This window comes from Channa argus, chromosome 18 (assembly GCF_033026475.1).
Source record: "Channa argus isolate prfri chromosome 18, Channa argus male v1.0, whole genome shotgun sequence".
NCBI classification, from domain to species: domain Eukaryota; kingdom Metazoa; phylum Chordata; class Actinopteri; order Anabantiformes; family Channidae; genus Channa; species Channa argus.
In genome coordinates, this window is record NC_090214.1 from 9976889 (window position 1) to 10000304 (window position 23416).

Here is a 23416-nt window from a genome sequence, read left to right on the forward strand (position 1 = left end):
TATTTGAGTGCCCAGACTCATCGTTTTCTTTTTATTTGTGCTGCTCTAAAGATTAATGCCTGTCATGCTTTTTTATAGCGTTTGTCTTTTTTGGGGTGATATCTTTAGAACCCATCAAGCACCTTGCAGTGTATGTAAACCACTAACACGAGCATAGTGTGAGCTTTCCACCACACTAACATAATTACAGAACATTGCTAATTATATTTGCAATGTAACCACAGCACTTAAATTACATTATACCACAGGTGGAGGTGGTGTACAGTCTGTTGTGTGAATTTAGGGTCAAATGCATTCTCAAGTGCAAGTTAGTTTAAGTTTTATTCTCAACATCATGATCATATTTTATGTATACTGTGTGTAAATTAAACACTTGGTATCTTTTTAGATTAGTAAGATATTTATCATAAGTCAAGTAATAATTGTATTATTACTTTATTTACTTTATATGCTATATCTACTATTAAATCCTTAGATGTTGGATAGACTGAAGTATGATTTACAGGGTGAATCCAAATGCTGGCAATCATGATCTGTGTGTGTTTTACAAACAATGGGCATAAGTAATTGGCTGTTTCAACTTACTCAAAGCTCATTCACACGTCTTTCTAGCTGCTGATTGGTCAGCTGATTTTGCTGCCCTCCCCTCTACACACACACACACACACACACACACACACACACACACACACACACACACACACACACTGAACACGGTCAATGAAGGAGTCACAGCCACAGGAGCGAACTTCCTCAAAAGGACCTAATGTCTCCACATAATTTTGTCACTAAAGGGGCCTGAAAGTTGCTAATCTAGTTATGTCACATTTACATACTGCTATGATTTTTAATGACTGTAAATTGCAGCTCTAGCCCAGCTTTTCTTTCACTTTTCCTTCTATCCATCTTTGCAACCTTGTAACTCGTCTCTGTCAGTCTTAAAAGCACATGAAGATACTAAGGTGTTTTGCCATGTCCACATTCTGCACACAGTGTACAGTAAACACACACACACACACACACACACAGAGAGGGAGAGACAAACTTCCACTCAGGCATGCAGCTGGGCAGCTAATTACCAAAGTGGCACACACACATTGTTATATGCACACACATCACGTAGTGAAGGCTAATAGCCTGCACACTGCAGAGACACTACTGGACACCATGGCTTCTGGTGCTATTGATCCAGGACAAATGAACAAATGAGAGAGAGCGAAACAGAGAGAGAGAGAGAGAGAGAGAGCGAGACCGAGCAAGGAGGAAGAAAATCTGTGGAGAAGGGTCATCGTTTGCGAGACGTAGTGTTGTCGCACCTCAGCCTTCACCTCCTCTCTCCTCCCAGATCAATACAAGCCTTTGGTTTGGTAGCATGGGATTGTAGTGGTTAGTGGTCACTCCCCCTAGTGGTTCGAGTCCAGCACAGTTGGGGGATCCAAAAAAAGGGCAAATATGGGGGAATGATGGATGTAAAAACGAGACAGAAAAACACTAGGAAAAGACAGAGGCGAAAACAGAGAGAAGTGGAGAGGTAGAGTTAGATACAGGAAAGAGGAAAATACAGTGAGTGGTGGTGGCGACCCAGTTCCATTACCGCCTGCTTGTGTTTCGGGTGGTGCAGCAGTTAAGAGCAATCTGGTAAAGGGGATGGGGGGAAGGAAGGTTGTATGAAATAAACATGCATTTGCAAGGACGTTACCACACTGTACACACTTACACACGTGCAGTAAACACACACACAAAGTCAGGCACAGCGCTTGCAGGTGCACTAAAGGACACTGAAAACTGGTTCTCACACACACACAAACACACGCACACAACAAGCATGAGATGAACACTGATATAAACATTATAATGATTCAGACAATTATTATTTCTGATGTTTCTCTATTCACACTGCAGATACAACATTTTTTTGATGAAAACATACAGAGGTGTCCTATTTTTCAGTGAAACTCAATAAAAACTGAAATGAATGAGCTTTCAGTTTGATCTAATTGAGATGGAGTTTGATTACATCTAGTTGCTTTAAAATCTTTCAGGCACAATGCATTTTCATGTAGCTCAGGCTGTGATGAATGATGGACCATGATGCTTTAAAGCCCTGTTGCTCTCAGCTGCATTTAGTGTCCGCAGCATGTTGTTCCATTGGACCGCCTGTGTTCCTTCTCTGATTAAAAAGCAGTAAAACATCTGAACATGGTGGTTCTTGACCGACTGTTTGGGGAATGACGTTTTTATTTTTTTTCCAAACACGTGCATCACACACCCCTACACCCCCATAAGACTGTTTTAATATCCCAGATCATTGCTTTATTAGATGCTGCCTTTTACTATATTTATAATGTTTGTGTACATGCTTCTGTGGATGCTTGACCTTGTTTGCAAAAGTGATTTGTCACACCTTGTGTTTAAATGGTGCAGTGAGTTGGCTCTTTGACAACTACAATATGAATAAACGGGCGTAATATGATGGCATGTCTTTCATGTGCTGCTACCAGTGTTGTGATTTTCTAAAGACATACGATCTGCTCTTTTAAAAGCTGCAAAATTACATGCTTAAACTAGACGTGCAAATGTGGAAAAGTGTCCTTAAGATGTCTCAGGGTTGTGTGGTTCAGTTTTGACGACTTTTGGGTGGGAGTGTTGAGACGATTCGAGGTGGAGGAGTCAGTGACACAGTTTTTTAGTAATAGGGGTCAGGAGCCTGCTGTGGAGCTGGTCATGAGGAGAGTAAATGAAGATGGGTTGTGAAGGATTGGCAGAGTGGGGGAAGAAAAAAAGTTGGGGGGGGTTTTTAAGAGAGGGAGAGAGGTAGATATAGAGACAGTGAGAGCTAATGAGCTGGATTTGCAGGAGACTTGGCATTCTGCTCATGATACTCGCTCTGTCTCTCTCCTCTGTAGAAGAGCTGGCTAGAGCGAGCTTCCTGTCTGAGCCCTGAAGCAGGAGTAAATGAGGGGTGGGTGGTGGGGTGAGCGGGAAGGTGGTGGAGGGGTGTTGGAAGCTATAGAACAGAGGAAGGAGGAGAAGGAGGAGGGTGAAGGGCGGGAGGGACCAGTGTTGAAATTGAATGCCAGGGCGCCATGTTCTTACCGCCAGCGTTTCCATGGTTACAGGGTAATTCTGGCGAGTAAGGAAATTTCATTCACTCTGGTATGAAGAAGAAGAAAAAAATAGGAGGGAAATATCAACAAAGCAACAGAGGACAAAAAAGAAATACACAACCCCAAAAAATCAGAGAAAGATAAAAGAAGAGGGAAGAGAAAAGCTCTACTGGGGTTTATGCCACCCATCCCCCAGGCAATCTGCCTCTGTCTCTCATTCCTTTTTTCTTGTGTATTTCTCTGATACTTGGTTTGTTTGCCACCACCCTATAAGCAAACACAACACCCACCCACAGTCCTCCAGTTCTGCCAGCAGCCCTGCAGGTATATGGTAAAGAACAAAGAGAAACACTTAAGTGGCCCGTTTGTGTGTGTTCGCTCTTTTTGGCAGAAAGGCATCGGGGTGGGGTGGCGCCAGGGTAGGGTCGGCGGGTTACAGAAATCAGGAGGGCACCAAATTTTTCTTAACACATTTGACATGCGTGTGAACTGGCTGTTGATGTCTCAAAGGTTCGGGCAGCTAATTTTGTCATCTTTGTCTTCACTTTCAAATGAAAAATGTGTGTTGAGCAGAAACTCTGTGTGTGTGTGTGTACAAACCTAAGCATGTGTGTGAGCATGCAAGCATGTGTGTGAGCATGCATGGATACAAGTATACACACTCTCTCTACAGCTAACTCGGGTTGACAACTGCATAGAGTTTGACTAGGCTGTCGCTGCAGCCAACCTGTAAGCTGGACAGCCAAGCACCCTCTGTGCATATCTCTACACACACACACACACACACACACACACACACACACACACACACACACACACACACACACACACACACACACACACACACACAGAGAGAGAGACATGGCTTTATCTTAATTGTAGTTTCTGATATGTTTTGCAGGTTTTCTCATCAGCACATGCATCATGTTTTGACAGGTTGAGCTATAAACACATAATTCTGAATTATGTGTTGTTTACCCTCAAGCTGGTGTTTGCAGATGTTTTGCTGTTAATGACAATATAATTTAAAAAGCTAATTATAGACATGATAAAATATTAAGAGTTATTATTTGTTTGTTTTTTCCTATCTTTTAGTGGCTGAGGAGGGACTGTGGGAGTGTGGATTGTCCTATGAGTGCAGGACTCTCCTGTTCAAGGCCATACACAATCTGCTGGAAAGGTAAAACCATTGTCACTTTTTATAAGCACTTCATCAACTGCACATCCAAGGCTGCCGTCAGGCTGTGAGTGACTTACATAGAATATGGAAATGTGTTATATAACTGGCATAGTTACATACATAATTTATAGAGGATATACTTTGCAAAGTAGTCAGGTTTTTGCATTTAGCTTTTTTACACAATAGTGGTGAAAATATCTAACATGATTACAGGAACTATAAAAAGTTCAAATTAGCATTAATTTGACATTAACTTAGCACTTACATTTTAATTCAGCAAAACAGTTATGAGCAATTATAATTACACTGCCACTTTAAAATAATTATTTTCTTTTACATAAAGAGCAATAATGTTTTGTATTATATTTTAAAATCGCCCAAAAAAGGTGTTTAAAGTTTTTACTGATAGACAGCCTTAGTTTTCTTCCTGCAGCTTGACTATAGTGAAATTATAATCTGAGCGCTGAATCACTTGCTCAAGTACCCAAAGCTCTCCTTTCTGAGTCAGAGCCATCTGTTAAATGAAGCAGTACATATTTGCTCTCTATTAAGTTAAGCATCAGTGATCATCATAGGGGGCAGGATGAATTAACCTTCCTATTACCTTGAAGCTAACTCCTTTTTATAGCTTTCTATTTCAACACAGGTGGGATCCTTTCCATGTTCTCTTTTGTATGTTAGGGATGGAATTGACCCCTGTCTGAGACAGTTATTGTTATTGTAGATTTTGGTTACAAATAAAGGAAGTTTAAACTTACAGCGTAGGTTTTATAAGATGTTGCTGAATTTGCTTGGTTATGGCTTGTAATGGTCAGGAGAACTATGTTGAAGGTACTTTATATTTTACAAGACAGAAATACAGTAACAGTGAGGAGGTGATGGGCTTTGTGGTTGGACCCTGCTCCAGGCTAATCACTTAGACAGACTAATGTTTGTTTGAGTGAGAAGTCAGATATCTGTCACTGCTGCTGAAGCTGGATTTATAGAAACTCAATGCAGCTGATTTTGTATAAGGTGATTAGATATTAATATAATTACTTGTAAACTCAGGAGTTGTCATGTGACATCACATGAATGTGATACTACCACAATGTAAGATGGAACAGAACAATAGATCAATTCAATATTCACCAAAGTCAACACCTTAGTTAAATGACCCACTTTTAATGGTGTACGAGGTACAGTGTCACCATACATTTAGACGAAAGAAAGAAAAATGGGGGCATAAGGGGTATTGACTATAAGTTTTAATAAATATGTTGAAGGATGGGCTTTCTGTGGCCAGAAAATGTATATTTTGCCGTTGCCATCGTACCAAAGTGGGACAAACAGGACACAATTTTGTTGACTAAGTGCGATAGTCTGAGACACCAGCCAATTAAACAAGAAATTCTCCTTAACATACCTCTCTTTAAGAGATTGTCAAGTGAAAAGAGTAAAACCCTTCTTTTCTTTTTGAGTCTGCAGTTTTGACCTTTAAGAACCCAGCTTCTTGACGGTAAAAGGGCCCACTGAGTGAACTGAAGCTAAAGGATTAGCATTTCACACACAGTTAGGGTATCGACAATGATGTGGCCAATCCATCTTCAATAAAGCTTATTTCTTAATGTTATTATAACATGAATTGTTTTCAAGGGAGACCCATCCCATGTGCAACGAGCTGCCATAGATGGAAAAAATACAAATGTTAAAACAAATGCACCAAAGATGGTAGAGCTGGAGGCTGAAAGCTTTGGCCAGCTGAGCCCAGCTGAGTGAGGAGTCCATAAAATCATTCTGTAATTCCTTGACCTGGGTCAGAGGATCCAGAAAGGAATTCACTGGCACCTGCACACAGAGACAAGTCAACTTTAGATCTTGTTGAGTTTTCTCTGTTAAATGAGGCTGAATTGAGGTGAAAGAGGCCGCAGATGTTGGGATAGCCCAAATAAGGAACACCCTGGCTGAAATATTTAAATAATATCAAATTGTTTAAATGTTTAACCTTTTCTCTTTTTCTGTGCGCTTGTCACAAACATGTCAGATTTTTCACAGAGGCAGCTGTGGGACAGTCCCTGCCTGCTACACTTTCTAAGTAATAAGTGAAATAAAAAATACAAATAAAACACATCAGAGAGTCAGAGCGATTGTCAGTACAGTCCAGCATTGCACATTTTGTATTTTTCACTAGATAAAATGGATAAAAAGGTGATTTAACTTGGTCAGTGAAACATAAATAACATCAAACTGTTTCTCCTCATGAAGGCTTTGAAATTCACATCAGGGTCAGATGTTGAGTTTATAAAGTTGAATCAAAACCTGACAAGAAAACATTTTTCTTGTACTGAAGCCTTTGACATTGGCCAGGTTTTTTTTTTTAATGAAGCCTCCCATAGCTAAATGAGAAGGAGAAATTAAACAGTTTTCTTTCTTCTTTGCTGAATGAATAATTTTTGTCTCTGCTGCAGATGTTTGATGGATAAGGGGTTTGTACGGATTGGGAAGTGGTTCTTCAAGCCATACGAACTTGAGGAAAAATCGTTGGGCAACAGGTACGTAAACGTTTGATGCACACACATTGCTGAGAGAATTGCTGTTAGGTTTCCCCAGCATGTTTTGTTTCTGTGTCCACAAAGTTTTAGTCATCATGAATGTTTGTGTAAACAGGTGACATAGCTAGTCAGTGTCATAGGGTTTTTATTGAATTCAGTGTTGGACAAGCCCCCTATCGCCAATATTCTATCAGCTGGGCTGGCTCATGGTGTGTAAGATCTGTTAAAACCAGAACCTTGAATAGTGGCTAGAGGCGAGGCCCTACCTAAACACTCACACCTCTCTTTCTAGATGGGGGGGGGTCACACTGTGCAACTGTGTACGCAGTGTGGGAGACAGACAGAGAGAGTGCAACAGAGTAAAAAGAGGGGTGGGTGTGATGACAGAAGCTCGACTTGTTGCTTCAGCCATTACAGTTGCCTCTCACAGCCCACTGCAGATTCTCCTGCTGGTGAGGATGCAGCATTCCTTACATCTCTAACATAGCGATGCTCTAATGTTACAGTAAGGCATACAAAAAATGGCTCCAAGGAAATCACTTTTAATAAATTTTATGTATGCGATTCGAAATGTTTTATTGATCCCATGAGGAAATTGTTGTTAGGGACAAGTTGGGGCTTCCAAAGATACTTCAACATATGGCCAGAAGGGAATGGCAATCAAACCCCCGCTCCTCCGACTGATCTACAGCCATTGCTGAGAGGCAGCTAATACAAAATCCACCCATTTATTTGTATTTGCTTTGTAGTTTTTTAACTGAGCTGCTGTGTGAATTACATTGTCATTCAATGCGGTGCAGATGAAGCGACACACACAGGAAACTCTCATTCTAGAAATCTGCTGACACAAATGCAGTCTGCTGTGATGCGCTGTAGCAAACTCAGGTTTCTGTGTTTAGAGCAGATGGAAGTCCCTCAGTGAGGTACGCTGACATGTCGAGGGAGTGTGTGTGTGTGTGTGTTACCTGTACTGCAAACTCGTGGTGTTCTGAGAAAGCACTCTAATAGAGAAACACGTTGATCAAACACTGGAAACACTTTATTCTGTTTATTGTGTCTATATGTGTCAAAACACAGCACACATTACAGACATTCACCACTACAAAACTACAAACTACAAAAAGGGTGTTCAGTGTGTCCATTAGATTTCCAATTCTAATCACTATGAATGCCCCCCCCCCCTTTTTTTTTCTTTGTTAGACCTTTAAAAAGCATATGACTTTATTCTAATGGGAACAAAGAAAGAAACTGTTGCAAATATCACTCTATATATCTAACATTAGAAACAAAGGAGAGAGAAGCAGAGCGAGTCACTGACAGAGCTGATTAAAAATGAAAAGGGAGGGGGGCATGGTAAAAGAATGATTCAAGAAACACCACTGGAGATTGAATAATAATAAAATAATATATTTGGTGGCGGTAGGAAGGTGAAGACTCTAGTCCTTGAGTTTGTCTGTGTTTTCTACTTACTGTATGCATCGATACATATGTTTAATGTAAAGGTTCTCCTATTTGGGTGTATGCTTTGATTTACATGTGTGTGTCTCTTCATGTTATTCCTCTTCATTTTCACAGCTCTGTATGAATATGTTGTCAGCTGGTACGCCCCCTGCTGAGCCAATCCTGACTTGTACTGTCTGAATTATTGAACATCCTGGAAGGAGAGTCAGAGAGGCAGAAGGAGAGAAAGAGGGAGATATATTCTTCAGCATCCAGACACAAATACAAATCTTATGAAGATGTGTGCACTAGTTGTAATTTTTCATCCCTACACGCTGCAGCAAATATTTTTTCACATAACTCCAACTCTTCCTTCCAGCGCACTCAAAGTTCCTGAATGCTTTCACACACTGTCCCGTGTTCCCAGAATAGCAGTCCTGCCCCAGAGTCGACACTGTGAGAACCCCTGCAGATCCCTGCCCCTCAGTGTTTTTGTGTCTCATACACTGACCTCCTGCCTCAGCTATAACAGCTCCTTTGTCTCTTCTTGACTCCCACACTGTGCCTTTTATCCCAACAGGGGGCGCTTCAGTGCTAAAATCCACGCCATGCCCCCTAATCCGTGCCAACTCCTGCTCCTTGGCGCTGCTGCCTTTGTCAGGCTTATCTGCTGTTTATCTCATATGTGTCCCTAGGGCACGGTGAGGATTGGCACATCCAGGAGAAGATTCCCAAACCAATCTCCTCCTCTGCTCACCCCCTACCTCAATCCAACACTCCTGCTCTCTTTGTGTCTGAATGGAGGGAAAGCTCTCTCTCTCTGGGTTGGTAACGGATTGCATCAGACACTGGGGGGAGCGAGAGAGAGAGAGAGAGAGAGGGAGAGAGAGACTTACAGGGATACAGACATAGTGTGAGAGACGAAGCATGAGACAGAGGAAGATCAGGGAGGAGGCTCAGTTTGTGTGGTGGGGAGGTGGGGATCAGAGAGGTGGGGGGTCATAAATTAATCATCACTATAGATGGCTGAATGGATGTATTAGTCTGTCTCTTTGACTAGTTCAGTAAATTCTATGCATGCCAAGTACAGTAGAGGGTTTATTTGGTAATCTGTAGGTGCCTTTAATGGACCCATACAGCTGTCTTTTCTAACTTGACACGTTTTTTAATTTTTTTAATTTTTTTGTTCTTTCTGCTTATCCCGTGAGTTCAGGGTCGCCACAGCGGATCATTGTCCGCATGTTGATTTGGCACAGTTTTTACGCTGGATGCCCTTCCTGATGCAACCCTACCCAATTTCTACCGGGCTTGGACCAGCACTGTACAGCTGGAGACACCGCGACATATATCCAGGACTGGGGACACATATAACATAAACAAATAACAATGCCTGTTTAATGTACTTCTAAAAAGTCCCAGAAACCTTCACTTAACCTGACAGAACGTTTTCCAAAACACTACATAGTCCATAGTCCTCTCCTCTCTTCTGGCCTGCTCAGCTCTGCTCTCCCAAAATCCCAGTATCACCTATGACATTTTACCAACTCTCTAAGAATGGGCATGATTTATGTTGGGGGAATTAGGGTCCAGCCGATTGCCTAGTTGCAAAAGTGACAGACAAGAAAAATGCACCTTTGAGTGGCAGATTGATAAATGGGAACTTGCAGACTGACAAACTTGATGCAAAGTGTTAAATAAGTTGCTGCCTAAATGAATAGTGGACTGATTTCTTTCCCCCCGAGTAGCCTGTTTGTACTGACCGCTATTAAGGAGAAGACTTCCCATTCATTGTTCTTCTCACTTTTTATTATTCTGACTACAGATTTTGAAATGAGTGCTGAGCTTGAGGTTTACTTCATTTAGATACAGCAGCTTACAGTAGGTTTACACAGTGGTCCAGTGATTGATTACACTCACCTTGACTCTTAAAATATTAATCCTACTACGGGGGAATGACACAGCATATGATGTCATGTCTGGTTTTTCAATAACAGTACTCTTATAGTTAATTTATTGCGCTTTAAAGATACAAATATAAGTGCTGCTATTGTATTCTTAATTTACTAGGTAAAATATTTGGTTTATTGAAATATTTGCATTTCCTCCTTTGAAAAATGTTGACCTACATGTGTATTAGGGCTCCCTAGAGAGAGAAAGCAAAGAACCATGCTACGATAGCTCACAGATTTATAATATTACCAGGTAAAACCAGAGAGGAAGGAGGAAGAGAACAAACACACAGATCAATAAAGAGTATGGTGATACATCACAGCAACAGCCTGCCAACGTCACCCACCCACCCCCCCTTTTTATTATTTTATTTTTATTTTTTTAATTAGGACGCAGATAGGAAAATGTTTCTCTTAGCAGCATTTATGTGGGAATACCCTGGTGACAAGGCATTCACACTCAAACTATCCTGTTTTTCAGAACTAAGAATAAATCTAATTTCAGTTACAGTAGACTGATATTTTATTGTGTATCTCGTGCCGATAGAAAGGGCGCGAGTCTGCACAGTATGTGTCCTTGAGCGTGACACCTTTTCACTGTGAATCCATATACTTAGGTGGAGCAGTGTTTGAGCACAAACATTGTGATAGCAACACTGGCTAAAGCCACCCACTGGGGGCCACTGAATAATACATCAAGCTGACTGCAGCCCCTTTACGATTGTGTTAATACCGGTCTGTGTGTGTGCGTGTTTGGGGGGGGCATATGCATCTTGGCGTAATCCGAAGCATATTATCAAAGTTTGGTGGGCTTTGTTTGTATGGAATATATATACTGTGCAGAGAGAGTGGAGGGACTTGTGGAGCATGTGTATACATGCTGCTCACGAGAGCTTACAAGAGGGTAAACATCCTCTACATTGGTTGACACACACCACAGGAGTCACTACATTCTTGTGCTTCCAAGAGATGATTTCAGATTGCGTAGAAAGGTTTAGGACACTAGAAGGAAAATGCCATTGTAGCAACAAGAGAATTTCAGGTGCAGATTCATCTTCCGGATTTGAATCTAAGAAAATGTTATCATCCCTGCTGAGTGTATATGACTGTAGTTGTTATCTAAACACAGTTATAACACCCTGGGTTTTAGATGCCTGACAATGGAAGCATAAGCTTTGCGTGTCTTCCGCGCAGTTGTTCTACAGTTTATTGCTTTCTATCTCCTTTAATCTAATCTTTTATCTTTCTCCCCCCTGGGTTGAAGATGTAGTGTAGCCCCACAACCAAGATAACCATTGTTATGTTGTGTGAAAGTGATTGTACACACAGATGCGTGTGTGTCAAGTCTGTGATGCATGTCGGACATTAAACAGCTCCCCTGCTGTCTGGCTGGCTGGTAGTGTTGTGATGGGGTGAAAAGAAACATGTTGTCACATGAACATAGCTCCTTCCCTCTTCCTGTATGATAACTGTAAGTGTATGTGCATGTGTTGTCTCCTGCTTCATGTGCACATTTGCATATGGTTTTTGCACACACACACACACACACACACACACACACACACACACACACACACACACACACACACACGCAATAACTTGAACTTCAAGCGATGCCACTTACAGTGTTGTAGAAGCATAGGGGCATACCTTACATATAAAGTTAAATGACACACACACACAAACACACACACACAGTAGCATGTGTGAATGTGTGATGTGCCTGTGTGTTCTCCACCTCCACTTTTCCTGATTGATTACACCATAAAATTGTGCTCAGTAGCCACCTATTAAAACTCTGATCTCATCGATATGTGTGCAGCAGTTGCAGTGCGTGACACTGAATTATTCACCTCCTCCTCTTTTCCTCACACTCATTTTGTTCTCACTCCTCATTTTATACTGGATTTTTCTTTCCTTGTGCTCCTAACTTCCTCGCTGCTGTTCTATTTTCCCTTTTTGTCTCAGTTTTATTCATGCCTTTACTTAATTTTTCTACCTCTTGTGTTCACTCTGTCTCGATTGCTGTCTTTATTTCTACTCTTTCTACTCTCTTCCTCACATCTTTTCAGCCTTTCTTTTACAACCATATATATTCATCAAAGATTAAAATTACAAGCACTGAGGTGAACAATTCTTCATCAGCACCTTTCAGCAGAAATGCTGAGGTATTCACACCTAATTCTGCAGGATTGGCCTGCTTTAAAAGAGAGAGAGAGAGAGAGAGAGAGAGAGAGTACAATAGAGAAGAGATACCGACAGTGATTTCCTGCTATTTGACCAGGCTTGAGGTTTTATGGGAGGTCTTAAGGGAGCACTTTTTTTTGTACGCACATCACTCCTGATCAGTACACACACGTCTCATAAAAATATAAAATAACAATATAAACAGAGTTATCAACTCGAGAGGGAAATAAATTCTAATGGATGCTTCATTTCACAGCCTTATTTAATCTGTGTAGAGCTGTTAAGACTGTAAGTGCAGGCAGAACAGAAAGTATAACAAAGTAAAACACAGAAAATCAATCAGTCAACCAACCAATTAGTGAGTCAGCCAATCAGACAATAAAATGACATTAAAAACCACCCTGATGTTGTCTGTCTATACAGTTTTATGGCTTTATAAAGAATAGGTCCCTAAATGTAAATTGTGGTTGTTTGTGCACATGGGCCAGGCAGTTAGTTGGACTCATTCTCTTGACTTGCAGCTGTTACCCTGAACTTCCACATGCAGCTATATATAGCTCTTTATACTGTATGGTGAAATTATGCACTGAGGACAAGGTTGGAGGGCAGTGACATTGAAAGCATTTTGACTTGTGTAGAGATGGGAATTGTGCTAGTGATGGACTAGTGCTGGGTATGTGTTTGTGTGCATGCATGTGCATGCATATGCATGTGCTTTAGCTCTGTTCTCCCTCCTGTCATTGTGCAGACTTGTGTTCAAAACACCTGCTGTTATGAGGTTTTTCTCCGGGAGCATCAGGAATATTTATGAAGCTGAGAAATTGGCATCTTCTTTCTTTGAGTGCACTCTGCGCCATCTGGAGGCCATCATGGTTACTGTCACAAGCTACTGGGCTTCGAATTACTGTGTTTAGTTCCTCCCATGAGTAACTGTGGAACTGGCCATTTTATTGAATTTGATGATCCAATACGGCTCAAATGGAGGTCCAGCTCCCTCAGGGCAAAGGAGATATTGCATAGGCAGCAGGGTAATCACAAGGAGATTACAGTAGCTGCTGACTATATTGTCAGTCTGACATATACAACCAAAGTGGTAAGGAGTTTCATAGATTAAACAAATACATCAGTGAAGCTGTCTTTGTAGTTAATGATGTCCAGCCCACCCACTGGTGTATAGATTGCAATTACCTTTCTGTGATTAAAAAAAGAACGAAGCATGAAGAACTGTGCCTTGGCTATGTAATAAAGAGAATGTTGCATATGTACACATGTAGTCACCACAATCACTCATAAGCAAATGAGGATTTATACCTGCAATAAGGAGTCTATGGGGGAAATGTTGAAGATGATCAATGAAGGCAGAGCTCAGCTAGGCTTTTACAGACACATTCTGGGCTGTTCGCTGATTTTCCGTTTGGAAAAAAGCAGTCATCATCTGTCATTCTGTGGGCTGATAGTGGGGCATATTCATGATTTCTTTTTTAATAGATGTGATTCGTTGGTTTATTTAATATCCAGTTTAGCATAATTAAATCTAATTTCATTTCAGTGTAAATCTCAGTTTTAACAGTTGTGTAGGTTAAGTCACTTGCATTTAAATTTGACAGAGCAGCATCTGGTTTATAGGACAAACTCATATTGGCGTTAATTTGTTTTTAAGTTGTGTGCAAGCTCAAGCTCAGAGGGGAGATTTTGTTCACGTCACTGTACACACACTTGAGATAAATGCTGTCTGTGGTCTCATGATCTAAACCTCTACTGTCTCCTCTCCCCAGTGAACACCTATCATGTTCCTTCTCCTTCTTCCTCCACGGGGAGAGCAATGTGTGCACAAGCGTGGAGATCGCCCAGCACCAGCCTGTATACCACATCACAGAACACCACATCCGCCTTGCACAGATCTCCATCACACCAGTACAAGGTAATACCACAAACCTGTTGTTTTGTCTCTATGGTTTATTTACATAGAAGAACACAAAATGTTCTCAAGTAAGCGTGCACTGCATTTAAGCACATACAGAAAAAACAACAAACAAAAAAATTAAATGTTTAGTGTAAAAGTTTTGTATTGTATTTTTAAAAATGGCAATTATCAAAACAGCAATAGTTGATTTTGCATTCAGATAATTAACTTAATAAAAGTAAAATAGCATTGCGTGCCACATTATATAAACACTCCATTACAAGCAAAAACATTGCAATAAAAATGTTGTGTTGTAAGCATGTAGCACTACTAATGAAGCAGTTAAATGTTTCCATATTTGTGTTGCACCATAATATACCATGTAATAGGAAATTAACTATTATTGTTGACATATCACTAGAATATATTGTTGTTCTTTGTCAAATTAGAGCAAATGTAATGAATTATAAAGATTTAATTGTGTACCTATTTTATTTTATAAGCTTAATACATATTTTGTAAAATGAGTTGCTTAGACGTGGTGAAATGTGGTGAAGTAAAAAGTACACTATTTCCCTCCAAACTGTACTAGAGTGGAAGTATAACATGAAATGGAACAAAGATTTGTTGCAGAAGTTGCATTTAGAAATAGGTATTAAAAATCATTTCAATATATTTAATGGCCTTTATGGATATCATGTAAGCTTTTCCCATTACTATAATTAGCTAAGACAGTGCACTGATTACACAATATGAAGTTATTATGGGCAACGTTCGCAAATTGTTAATTCACTGTATTTACCTTTGAGCTTTATTGTGTATCTTTGCTGTACATAAAATGTGATGTCAATTCAATGATTTAAAGTCAGTGCTTAGAACAAACTATCTATTATTTTTCTCCTGATTTGTTTTATCCATCTGTAGTAATACTGAGTCCATATGGTCTGAGCGGCACTCTGACAGGTCAGGCCTGCAAGATGAGTGACCCAGCGGCACGCAAGCTGATGGAGGAGTGGAGCTACTTCTACCCCATGGTACTTCAGCAGAGAGAGGGAAGTGGAGAAAAGGAAAAAGAAGAAACGAGCCAGGCCTATGATAATAACTGTCACGTGGCAGTGGAGGTCATCGTAGGTATGAAAAACATGTTTGGTGAATGTAGTGTGTGAAGCATTTCCAACAGTGTGTATTGCTTTATGGAAAGTATTTTAGCCTACCTGTAATTTAGGCATTTATACAAGTGCTCAGCAGTACATAATAAAGAATGCTACTGATCTTTTGAGCATTAAAACAGTGATAACACATTAGACCAGTGAGGGATCCATATCACATTCATTACCCCTGATCCCTATGTAGACTCCCTGGCAGTTTGAGCTGAGGTATTACTGGATGGGGTCCTATTGAAGTGTACTTTGCTCGCAATGATCCTCAGCTTCTAAGCTCATCTCAGAGTGGAAAAGGGGAAATGACTGGAAGGGAGGAGAAGAGAATGTAGGAAGGATAGGGAAGATGAGGGCAAAGCCCCAGGGAGTTACAACTTTGTCTAATCAGTCTGATTTCACAGTGTTGGTTTGACCTGATTATCATCAAAACTCTTAGGGATACCAGGGGCTTTTACATCTGAAGAGGAAAGCCTGTCTAGTCTTAACTGCCTGAAATGATAACAGAGAAGTGAGTGTAAGGGGATTGAGATCATATGTTTTATATGATCAGTGAACGAAAAAGTCTGGATTATGTTTTTGGATAACGGGGCAGTGCATTTCATATACTGCAGTACAGAGCTGCTGTACTTGTGGCCAATATTCCGTAATGTCCGCTTTGGCACTGTAATTCTCCTGTTGTTGTTGTGTAAGAAAGAAAATAACTAGAAATTGTTTCATCTGACTCCTACAAATGGAGAAAGCAAACCGTTTTAACAAAGCCTGTAGTTAAAGTTGAGCAGCAGCCATCCCGTGGTTTCATTACTGTAAAAATGTCCTTATTTTTTCTTCTTTCCAGGTGGAGTGAGGATGACCTACCCAGCTGCTTTTGTGCTGATTGCCCAGGGGGACCTACCAGTGGAGCAGCCTCCACCTGTTCCTGCAGCTCAGGGTCTCAACAGGGAGTCGAACCACTGCAGCGTGTCACTCACACCACCAACATCACCAGAGCAGCCCTGCTCAGGTAACTAATGTGTATACAGACCCCTCCTTTCATGCACTTATACAGTTGTGTTAAAATCTTACAGAAAAATCAATGTGAAATGCACTGACTGAATCCACATTATGGATATGTTATCAGTTAACCATTAATAAAATATTTGCAAGCAATTTATGTATATATTTAAGTTATAACTTGCAATTAGTCCTTATTCTGAAGAATTGTGTTGCTGTTTACTGACTAATGAAAAATTGAATCTATATTTTATGGATGAGTCGCACGTATTTCTCTAGAAACTCATTATTTTGACAATTTATTTGCTCTGTAAAATTCCACCTATGCAGCTATAAATAAAAAACTGCTTGCGGAACAGGTGGAGAATGTAGTAAAAAGTCAGGGCTGAATTTATCCAATTCTGTGCTCAGTACTCTTATTACATCTTTTCTACCATTCATATTTTTCAGCGGACAGTGGCTTTGTGACCTCTGTTTCTAGTGTTCAAACACTAGATAGCAGCATGGGTGTCACTAGCATCAGCCCCAAGCATTCTGGGAAGAAGCTCACCTGTCAGGTGGTCCATCAGGCTTGGCGGGAGTGCTACCTCAGCCAGCCTCAGCACATGTACGTTTACCCATAGCTGAGTTTGTCTTCTCTGTTTAGAATGATTATTATTGGCGTTTCAGAAATGCAGCTGAGCTGGTGCCTTCATGGATCTTTTTTATTCCCCACAGACCGAATCAGCCAACTGATGTGACGCCTAAGAAGGAAGTGCCAAATGGAGTTACCACATGGGACTTCAGCGATCTGGGAGCTCGGGCACCCTGCAGCTGCCCCAGGTGCCACAGAGCTGTAGCCAGTATTCGAAACTTGTTATCATGGCAATTACAAACTAAATGTTGTTTATACTCTGTTCATTATGTTAATCTTAATATCATGCAACCTTTATGAAGTTTCAAAGTGCACAATTAATAAGGACTGTTCCGCAGTTAATCGTCTATGCTATTTTTTTAACTTTAAACTTTAGACTTTACCAGCTGACCTAGGATAAATTGATAGACAGACAGATAAATACAGATTGAGAGATAGGGAGATTGCAGTACTCATTACCCTAAACACTAAAATACTATTTGTTTTGTTTGACGTTACAGGTTGAAGCAGCAAAAGCTTCTGACCGTCACATCCACTGCCAACCCCCAGAGTAGTGCCAACCCTGTTCAGTCCTCTGGTCCATCATTGTACCCTTCCTCTGTACCCAAACACAAGACCAGTGACAAGGCAGAAAAGGCTGACAAACAGTCCAAGAAGCCAGCCATGATCCCCTTCCACCACCGTGTATCAGTCACACAGGAGACCCCTCTGGAACAAGACTCACCAGGAGGGCCTCAGCTTGGGGGGCTTGTAGCACTGGAGCCACCCTTGGAGCCTCTGGCTGCTCTTCCAAGCTGCAAGTATCCCAAACCCCTCTCCAATGGCAGGAAAGCCCCTGAGTCCCTTCTCCATTCGCCAATGTCTCCGCTCCCACCCACACTCAGCCCGCACCCTCGAGTGCAGGACCCAGAAGTTCTGGATGTGCCTATGGACATGCCTGTCTGTCCAGATGGGGCTTCAGGGTTAGGGGTGATTGCCAGTGAGACAGCTGTGTACACAGCTCTGCTAAGGCAGAGAGAGAATGGGGCCGGGTGGTGGAGAGGCTTCAGGACTCCCAGGACTGATAAGAGTGACTTCAGACCTTCTGAACTCCCCCCTGATTCATTGGAGGAAGTAAAGACAGAGATGACCCCTGAGGGAGCTCCTCTAAAGAGGTAGGAGAGAAACACAGTAGCGAAGATTAGGTCAGTGTAATGAGAAGGAAGAGGATGATCGCCAAAAAAATTATTCATAAATTTTGTGCAGTGGTGCTGTACAACACGTCTGATGAAAGCATGTTACAATAGCGATTAAATAAAGCGCACATAAGTAAGACAGGCAGAATGAGATGCTGCTTCTACACATTTGTGACTGCATTTATCTAATTGTCTCCTCCAGACTGTACACACAGACTCACAAGAGATTTAAAATCTCAGAGGAGAGCCTGAGGGACCACATCCACACCTTGGGCCTGTTCCAGCAGCCAGGTGTGGAGGCACTGCGGGAGCCTGGGGATGATCCCTACGACTTTAAGGAAGGAGACATTGAGTACACTTTCTCCACTTCCAAAAGATTAAAGGGCCAAGGGCGAGAACCCATTAAGAAGGCTAAGGTAGGACAGCACACAGTTTGCAGACACAGTGCACTAGTTACTAATTATTTCACAATAACTATGGATCACGTGATTTATTTTCACCAGTTTATTAGATTAATGTCAAGTACACAACTAACAGTGAGGGATTTATACTTATCAACCTCGTTTTAGTAAATACACTGCTTACAGTAAACTACTTGAAATAAAGAACACACAGTTCACTGAAAGCAGGCTGAGGTAAAATAGTCGGGCATTTAGCAACTACCTTGTTCTACGTTTTAATGTGGATTAGGCTTTTTGTATTCATACAGGCCTTATGTTTCTTTGAAAGAGTCGTTCCTGGCTTCTTTTGTGGAAAAAGTAGACTGGAATTGAACTGTAAACATCCGAGTTTGCTTGTAATTCATTTACCAGGGAGAAGAAATCACCAGCAACGGCACACTGCCTGATGGAAAAGATGCTATGTCCATTTTTAACTCTGCTCCAAAGTCAGGTAGGCCAGAGCTGCTGCTATCAATATCATATATATTTTACAGTAGACCAAAACACATATTTTAGAGTGGCAGTGTTTCTTTAAACAGTAGGTAAAGATGTTTGTGTGTTGTCAGATGAATCAGGGCAGGATGATGGAGCTGCCAAGACCAACTCTTCTCTGACCAGAGAAAAAGATCTGGTGGTCAACATTTCTGATCTAGATAACATATTTGATGAAGATGAGGAGGAGCTGGGGGTGAGAAAATGTGGTTTATGTAACAATTTCTTACATACTGTGTATTTTGCTTTTATATATATAGTTGCACCTGAACTACATTTACTGTAATTAACATAGAAGAAAAAAAACTTAAGATTCAGGTTGTAATATTACTTCTTCGAATAATTCTTCCATTAACCTGTATGTTTTTGCTGCAGTACTCTGAACCACGAGTTATTGTATGTAAATAAAACAGTTTAATCTTGTGTGCAACAATTTTTAGACTGTTTACCCCAACCAGCACTCAACAAAGCTACCAGTGTCGACAGAAGATCGCCCTCTGGGGAAAGATGCGAGAGTTGCAGTACCGTATCCATCAAGTGAGTCACTAAGATGAGAATTTACTTCTAAAATATCTATACGTTTACAGTGTTACTACAGTTTTTATGTAGAGCCACTGCATTCATGTTGTATGTTTATTAGTACTTATTTATTATGGATATTGCAGATAATTACACTTTCTGTTTCTCCTGCCCTTGCTTTTTTCATCTCTTTCTCTATTTTTGTGTCCTTTCAGCAGTAGCAGACCTCCAGCGGATGTTTCCCACTCCACCTTCTCTAGAACAGCACCCAGCTTTCTCTCCCATCATGTCATATCGTGACACTCTGTGCCAGGAGCCTCCTGCCCCAAGCGGAGCATCTGACCATCTGCCTCCCTTTACCTCCACCCAGTTTACTGAATACAGGATGGAGATGGAGGAGAGTTTGGCCAGTCCCAGGCAGGAGGATATTAAGGTCAGGAGACTGAAAAAAACTCCCAATTACCAGGACACACAGTAACATTTTATTTTTATTTTTTTTATCCTTCGGCATCGTGTATAAAATGTGAACTAAAAAGATTTACACTCAACTTGGACAAGTTAATTACATGCATTTACACATTTTACAAATTACTTGAAATTCTGTCATCAAGGGGAAGTTGGTTCAGCTCCTTGTTGACAGCCTGGCAGTGAGTTACTGAGCAGCTGGTCAGGCTCACATATCCTGTGGAAATAGTTTCACTCTTACCTGTAGCGCTCTAATTAGCTATCTCTGTGCTGTGAGTCAGACAGCTGTACTGACTGCAGGCTCTGAGTGCTGGGAAATGCTACAGTAATTATAGTAGAAAGCACTTAGTGGCCACTATGAGATGCATCTGCTTGTTAACACTGATAAACTCCAACAAACAAGTATTGTTAACACCATTCAATATTATAAAACAAGCAAAAAAGGTTAAAAGGTTCAATATAACGTTTGATTAGATTTGATACAAGTAAATTAATGACAATTAACATTCAACTGACAACTGAGTGTTGATGTGTATCTACAGGTGTATTACATATTCATTATATTGTATTACAGCTTCTAATAGTGTTATCTGGTATGCAATCAACATATTTCACTAATACATACATTCACTAATCTGGGAAAGATCACCTAACAAACGAGTGTGGTGAGAAGTTTACCAGGATTTTTCAAGCTAATGGTAGTTAAAGTTTTAAATGTGATTATTTTATAATAAAAACCAAAGACCTAAAAATTAATAAAGGATTGAAATATGGCATAAATAAACCAATGCCTTATTTGGGCTTTGGTTCTTATAGGGCAGTTTAGAAGATCATGCTGTTGTAAATACTTACTCTTTAGCTAGAAGAAGACCCCAACAAATGCACCAAAAACTACAGTAGAGTTCCCAACTTCTAATGGAAATTATCATAATTCAATCAAATATAATTCAATTTACTTTTCTTTCTATTTAGCCACAGATGGGCTCTTCCATGTTCGCTCCACTACCCTGCCTACCCAGCCAGACTCTACCACCACTTAAGATTCCTGACCAATGCTACTACAGACCATCCTGGGCCCTACTGCCCAAAATGGAACATTTCCCCACAGTCATGCATCCCCAGAATACCACATTCATCAGGGATGGATACACGTGAGTAGTCAGCTACCACCAGCTTTTGCGACTTCTTTGATAGTCACAGATTTTTACTTTTGTTGCTTTTTAAGACTTAAATAATTAAAGATGTTCTGGTAAAGATTAATATATGATGCTGATTTTGTTTAACTCTTGCTAGAAAGTCCTCTAAGGATTCTAAACCCAGTTGGTTCAAATGATTTACTTTGTTTAATTGTAAGAGGCAGCTTGACCTTTAAGTGCTTCTGTTCAGACACTAATAATAATTTGTCTATTTGTTTTTTGTGTCCTTCTATATGTGTGTGTTTCCAGAAACATCCCGAGTGTTAACACCCTCACAGACCAGGAATATGGCCAGATGAGTGCCACCACTGCCTCTGTAAGCACCACTGTTGGCATCCTCCCATCTCCTGCCACTCCACGCTTCTCTGTGCCCACTCCACGAACGCCTCGCACACCACGTGGCATTAATGCTGCAAGCTCTGGGCAGGGTTCTGTGAAACAGGATGGCACTGAGCTCAGTTCACCAGTCTCCACACCCTCCACCAGCCTGCCTCTCAGCTCTGTTGAGCCCATGGCTCGGCCAGGACCCTCCCTGCCAGAGGCCCACAGCCTGTACACTATACTCCTGCTCTCAGACTCTGTCCTCAATGTCTTCAAGGATCGCAATTTTGACAGCTGCTGCATCTGTGCCTGCAATATGAATGTCAAGGGGGCAGATGTGGGGGTTTATATCCCTGATTCCACCTGTGAAGATCAGTACCGCTGTATGTGTGGCTTCAGTGCCATTGTAAACAGGCGGCTGGCCCATGGCACAGGCCTGTTCCTTGAGGATGAGCTGGATATTTATGGTCGGACTTCTGAGGTAGGCCGGGCAGCAGAGAGGAGGCTGGCTCTTTGCAGGCGGGACCCAACTATGGGGGACCCCAGGGCCAAGCGACTGCAGGATGCAGCTCCTGCCACTCCATCAGTCATGATCCTTTTGCGGGAACAGTGCTCCCAGCCCATTTCTTCCTTGGCATCACTGCATCTCCCTCTCAGCTGTTCCTGTCATGGCCGCAAGGGGGCGCTGCTCCAAAGCTGGATGTCTGAAAAGCAGTGGGCAGATGGGAGTGATGCCTGTGTGGAGTGTTACAATGCTTTCGAACAGGGGCTGCAGTATGTAGATAACCCCACAGGAGGGAAAGTAGATCCAGCTGTTGTCAGAAGTACAGCTTTACACTCCTGGCCTCACACTAATGGTAAGAACCATCTATTGGCTGCTAAAGAAGCAATTTAGAAAATACATGCATCACTGGGATAATAGTTTGTCCCTTAAATCAAGTCCTACTTTATAAAGAGTTTGGCTGCAAACATATTTTTATACCTGCCTAGCTGTCATCTAAATTATGATTTAATGTGTTTTATGTGTGTTTGTTTATTTTGTGTATAGAATCTTGTTAACATGTCTGCCTCTGTTCATATTTGTGTGTGTGTGTGTGTGTGTGTGTGTGTGTATGTGTACACATGCGTATCTCTGCTAATCTCCACAGTGCTAGAAATGAGCATGTTGTCGTCCCAGGATATGGTTCGTATGCTGCTCTCTCTGCAGCCTTTCCTTCAAGATGCAATCCAGAAGAAGAGAACAGGGAGGACTTGGGAAAACATCCAGCATGTTCAGGGTCCACTGACCTGGCAGCAGTTCCACAAGATGGCTGGGAGAGGCTCCTATGGTAAGTCCAAAACATTTTGAATTTTTAAATATAATAATTTAGGTAAATTCTCGCTCTTTCTCTCTCTCTCTCTCTCTTAACAATATATTACCTGTAATACTGAAAATATTATCGTTTCTATTTATCCAAGGTTCAGAAGAGTCACCAGAGCCCTTGCCCATTCCTACAGTGCTACTGGGCTATGACCGAGAGAGGGACTTCTTGGCGTTGTCCCCGTTGGCTTTACCTTTTTGGGAGAAGTTACTGTTGGAGCCTTATGGCGGGCAGCGGGATGTAGCATATGTGGTTTTGTGCCCCAATACACCCTCTCTGCTGTCTGCAGCCCGGACTTTCTTCCTGGAGCTGAGTGCGGTTTATGAGGTAGGAGGTTGATTTCTGAGTAAAAAGAATAGTAGAATG

The 23416-nt window shown here is 41.3% G+C and overlaps 1 protein-coding gene across 4 annotated transcripts in view; it reads left to right on the forward strand.

Moving 5' to 3' along the window:
• The window catches only part of LOC137103524 (mediator of RNA polymerase II transcription subunit 13-like), a 71277-nt gene that overhangs the window by 40464 nt on the left and 7397 nt on the right, over positions 1-23416 (forward strand). For 3 of the 4 annotated variants that reach the window (XM_067483961.1, XM_067483962.1, XM_067483964.1), the window contains exons 3-19: positions 4203-4287; positions 6735-6818; positions 14170-14315; positions 15222-15428; positions 16293-16457; positions 16898-17054; positions 17165-17269; positions 17582-18235; positions 18459-18672; positions 19069-19147; positions 19263-19384; positions 19629-19725; positions 19923-20140; positions 21145-21323; positions 21618-22546; positions 22838-23017; positions 23148-23377. In XM_067483961.1, the coding sequence (XP_067340062.1) occupies positions 4203-4287; positions 6735-6818; positions 14170-14315; positions 15222-15428; positions 16293-16457; positions 16898-17054; positions 17165-17269; positions 17582-18235; positions 18459-18672; positions 19069-19147; positions 19263-19384; positions 19629-19725; positions 19923-20140; positions 21145-21323; positions 21618-22546; positions 22838-23017; positions 23148-23377 (3851 nt within the window). The remainder of the gene's footprint in view (positions 1-4202; positions 4288-6734; positions 6819-14169; positions 14316-15221; positions 15429-16292; positions 16458-16897; positions 17055-17164; positions 17270-17581; positions 18236-18458; positions 18673-19068; positions 19148-19262; positions 19385-19628; positions 19726-19922; positions 20141-21144; positions 21324-21617; positions 22547-22837; positions 23018-23147; positions 23378-23416) is intronic. The other variant, XM_067483963.1, reaches the window with a different exon arrangement.